At 41.0% G+C, this 5,000-nt stretch overlaps 1 protein-coding gene across 2 annotated transcripts in view; it reads right to left on the minus strand.

Moving 5' to 3' along the window:
* Positions 1-5,000, minus strand: part of LOC144960611 (uncharacterized) — an 87,187-nt gene that overhangs the window by 33,347 nt on the left and 48,840 nt on the right. For both annotated transcript variants that reach the window (XM_078893835.1, XM_078893834.1), the window contains exons 4-5: positions 3,738-3,890; positions 1-1,626 (exon numbers count right to left, since the gene is read on the minus strand). The exon at positions 1-1,626 is cut by the window's left edge and continues 601 nt beyond it. In XM_078893835.1, coding sequence (XP_078749961.1) covers positions 1-1,626; positions 3,738-3,890 — 1,779 coding nt within the window. The remainder of the gene's footprint in view (positions 1,627-3,737; positions 3,891-5,000) is intronic.

Here is a 5,000-nt window from a genome sequence, read left to right on the forward strand (position 1 = left end):
TTTACTATTACCATCAACAGATGACGATGTGTTGGTCCCGTGGTGTGAATCGTCAATGGGTATTGATGAAGATGAAGATGATGATGACGTTGATGTGGTTAGGGATGTTGGATTATTTTGTTTTTCAATCCCAGCATTCCATTTAGTAACCTCGCTACTCGTAGAACTGTTTCTAGTTTTTAACCCACTACCATTTGCCATATCTTCTTTGGATTCGGATTTTGAAGAAAATTGAACGTCTGGATTAGCAGATTCAAAACTTTCAGTTGAGTCTTTTCCTCTTCGTAGAATATTCTTGAAGAATGAAGTAAATCCTTTCTTCTTCCCACCCATCCCATCGCCATTCCCTGACTTCATCCCTCCAGGTGAATCAAGATTGTCAGACGCTACATAATCTTCCAACCCAGCTGGAGCTTGGCTTGTTGACATTGTCTTAGAAGCACCAGAGCCATCAAGACTCGATTGTTTGAGAATGACGTCTGTCTGCGGAGGAAGTTGCATTATTGATTTTCCAACTGGAACCATTTTGAAGACAGGATCTGGAGGATTGATTGTCTTCTTTGGAGAAATTCCCTGAGAGACATTTGGTTCTGGTGGAGGAGAGACAGGCGGACGAGGTGCTTGTCGCTTGCTTCGCTGTTGTTGTTGTTGTTTGCTCAAATCAAGCCCAGCGGCAACGGATGCCATACGAGCCTCAAATGCAGATGACTTTATCTTGTTGGCAGCTTTCCCCTGTGAAGATTGTTCAGATTTGGCAGTAGGAGGTTGGGGAGGGACATTACTAATCTCTTTAGATGTTGTTTTGGTGTCATCGGTGGATGATTCGTTAAAGTCAGTATAATCTCGAAGAACATCGTTGAGCAAGGCGATGGCCTGAAATCCTTCAAAAGTTGTCAGAGACATGTCGAGGGTTTCAAGTTCATCCGGGAAGGACAGCCCACTTTGGGTCATGTCAAGGTCGTCCATGTTTGTTATCGTGTCATCTGTATTATCCTCATCATCGTCGTCGTCATTATCATCGTCGTCATCATTTGACGATTTAGACTTGGCCAGTGAACGAAGCTGGTGTTGATCTCGGGATTTTGCCTTACTCGCACCATCGCTGGCAGTTCTATCAATCCGTTGCTTCTCAGGCAACACCTCATCCACTGTTTCATACAAGCAATCCGTTATATCCCCCACCGTGTACGACACCGGTCTGTCTTTGCTGGACAAGGAATTAGACCTGGAGTCCATATCAACTCCTGAGTCTGCGCTACCACTGCTGCTACCATACGACTGACTATGACTTCTGAAACTGCTGTCGGCGTCGGAGTTGAGCGACGTGACGGATGAACTCCCAGAGGTGGTCGAGGAGGTCACACCTGACCACCTCTCACTTTTGAATCTATCCAAAATAACGTTATTGGACAATGAATTGTTATTATTGCTGCTGTTATTATTCACAGACATGTTGCAAGTTTTGGAGGAGGAGGAGGAGGATGAGGAGGATTCTATGATGTCCCCTCTCCTTAAATTTGAGTTGGAGTTTGAATTTGAATTCAAGACGGCGCCTCCAGATTTTCCAATACTTTTGACTGATATCTTGTTTGATGGATTTGGTCCCTTAGGCTTCTTGTTGCTTACCTGAGGATGAAATAATAGAGTAATTTGAATGAGGTATTGGTTCTCCACGGTATGGCGTATATGATGTGACAAAATCAAGCAATCTTAACCATTATAAGTGACAAGATTGGTGACAATTACCACAAATCTTTGACCCTAGAGTAGAATCATTGGGAAAGGCACTTAAAATATATATATGTATGTTACCCTACTCGACTGTGGAATGAATGGGTACCTGGGTATAGGCAGTGATAAAATATTGTAAAAGTTCTGGTACAAAAAAGTGCACCTTACAGGCACTTATTATATTTTTTAAAATGGCAAATTAGTTGCATGCACAGTTTCGGATTTGAGATTTTTAGGAGATTTATGATTTTTAAATCTTTTTCCTGGAGGTTCAGCAGTTTTTAGCCCTCTGCAGCATGACAAATAAATTTGCGGGGGCAGCGTGGCTCAGCGGTACGGTCTTTGCTTCGTACCCGAAAGGTACCAAGTTCGATCCCCCCCCCCCCCCCCCCCCTCCCCCGCTGTGCTGTGTGGCCTTGGCCTTGAGCGCAGTGCTGCCAACCCTGGCCCATGTAAATGTGTACAAAGGAGAGCCAAACTGAGTAAGATTTTGAAAAAATGCGTACAATTCTGCAAACTCGATAATTAACACTAAATCTGATAATGGGCAATTAGACCATACTAGCAATGATATAATCAATATTTGAAATAATGAATAAGCTTACACTTTATAGATGATAAATAGTATCAACTTCCAGATCCATGTATAATTCTGATGGGTCAAGAAACATTTAGTGTTTAAGGACACCAAAAAAGTGTATGAATGCTAAAAATGCTTAAACAATAGAAATTTAATTATGTGTACAATCTTCAGAAAAATGTGTACAATGAATGAAAATGCGCAAAAATACGCATTTTTTACGCAAGGTTGGCACCACTGAGCAAGTCACCACCTCACCCTAGCTCAATGTGTGGCGCTGCACGGCGGCTGACACCTGGGTTATTCCAGTCTTCCCTTGGAATAGACCCTTGAGACAAATTTCCCCGATGGGATGAATAAAGGGAATTTTATTTATTCATTTATTTTATACCACCAACGCTCAGATCAGGACTCGAAGCCCGAACCCTCTAATCCGAAGGTGAATGCCATACCACAAAAGCACATAGCCGCACTTGAAGCACCCCAAACTCTATCAGCAAGACGGGGCGTGGATAGCTCATACGGTAGAGTCACGATCTCCCCGGCCAGACGGAGTTGTCGTACCAGTAAGGTCGCGGGTTCGAGCGTTGTCATCGTTAACATATAGATAGTTCGAAGATGACGTCACTCAGGTCTTTGTTATTGTTTTTTGCCATCCGCGTTTATGAGTAATGCTCACTGAACGGTATTAACTTGACTATAGACGTTCATGGATACACACAGTTTTGTGTGTTGGTCCGTTATACTTCCGGATGGCAATGTTATGAGCTTCTTAGCCAAGCGCATACTATATATAGCCTGACACTAGAACCCTCTAGGACAGGTAGTTTGACGTCATTTTTTAGGTTTGTGTATCATCTCATGAGTTGTCGATAGCAGAGCTCAAGGAAACAAGTTATTTCATTGGGTGAACCATTGAATACAACTCATGATTTGTTTTCTTTTGTGGCAAAAGACTGGCATTTTGACGTCATTTTATGGTCAGTGTCAGGCTATAACTTTACGATGGCTACGGTTCGATCCCCCATCGCCGCTGCGAAGTTTTTATTCTCTATTGTCTTCTGGCACTTTCTCCTACTCACTTCATTTCTTGTTATTATCAACATAAGTACCTGCTCCACTCACTTTTCTGAATTAAAAAAAAAAAAACAAACCCGTTAACCCTCTCCTTACCAGCCATTTTCAGGATTTTCCCCAAAACTTCACCCCCGACTAATACAACATATATTTTTATCACTCAGACACAATAGCAGCAAAGTTCTTTCGATACATAATTTCTTTAGCAAAACACGCTTTACAACACACTGTTCATTTTCTTTAAATTTTACGATGTACAAATGAAATTTGAATCAGAGAAATGTTGTTGGTTGTATCGTAACAAATGTGACGATTTTCCTGTAGTTGGTATGGAGAGGGTTAAAGTCACCTGGGGGAATGAGTTGAATTGAGGGGCGACCCCCTTCAACGCCACCAGCCTGTCACAGTCCGCCAGGGATTTGAACCGACCACCGTCCCACAGGGAGTCCAACGGTAAGTCTTCGAACTCTCGACAGCTCCTCTTGGTCTGGTCGGAGTCCACCTGGGCAATGGGAACAACAGTGGAGCAATGAGAGAGAGAGAGAGAGAGAGAGAGAGAGAGAGAGAGAGAGAGAGAGAAAGAGAGAGAGATAGAGAGAAAGAGAGAGAGATAGAGAGATAGAGAGAGAGATAGAGAGAGATAGAGAGATAGAGAGAGAGATAGAGAGAGATGGAGAGAGAGAAAGAGAGATAGAGAGAGAGATAGAGATAGAGAGAGAGATAGAGAGAGATAGATAGAGAGAGAGATAGATGAGAGATGAGAAGAGAAGAGATAGAGAGAGATAGAGAGAGAGATAGATAGAGAGAGAGATAGATAGTAGAGAGAGAGATAGATAGATACAGAGAAAGAGAGAGAGATAGATAGATAGGAGAAAGAGAGAGGAAAAGAGAGAGAGAGTAGAGAGAAGAGAGAGAGAGAGAGAGAGAGAGAGAGAGAGAGAGAGAGAGAGAGAGAGAGAGAAACAAAGACAAAAAACAAACCCCAAACAAAACAAAAACAAAAAACCCACAAAAAACAAATAAACATAAATACAAAAAAATAACATAAAAATAATAATAATACTTTTTATTAAAAAAAAAAAACTGCAACAAAAAAACGAAAATAAAGCAAACAAACTAACAAAAAAAAAAATAAATTTAAAAAAAAACGATTTTTAAAAAGTCCAATCCACAATCTTATCCACACTGTTACTTACAGCTTCAACAATGAAGATAGACACAACATTCATAATATTATTATTCTGTGTGGTGTTGGGTGTGTTAGGTGTTAGGTAAGTTCTGGCTCTGTATCGCACACTAATTTATGTCCTCCTGTGACAGAAATGATTTCTAACTGACAAACAAATTTCTCATAACTGTCAGCATTTTTCTTAAAGTTGTAGGGGTGGAAATTTTATAGATATACCCTTATTGTGACCCTCCGTCTCAAAACGGTATTATGTCGGGATGATTCAGACCCCAAAAAGTAATTTAGAGATAGAATGATGAGAAATTGGAGCTTAGAAGTTTTTGCAATGCAAGAAATAGTCTTTATACTCCACCATAACATACAGAAATTAAACCCAAGTTGGATATTTGTGGCTATGAATTCAATTTCCCTAACCGAGTGGAT

The sequence above is a fragment of the Berghia stephanieae genome, chromosome 15, assembly GCF_034508935.2.
Source record: "Berghia stephanieae isolate SIO BIC M18660-M18661 chromosome 15, UCSD_Bste_1.3, whole genome shotgun sequence".
In the NCBI taxonomy this organism is placed as follows: domain Eukaryota; kingdom Metazoa; phylum Mollusca; class Gastropoda; order Nudibranchia; family Aeolidiidae; genus Berghia; species Berghia stephanieae.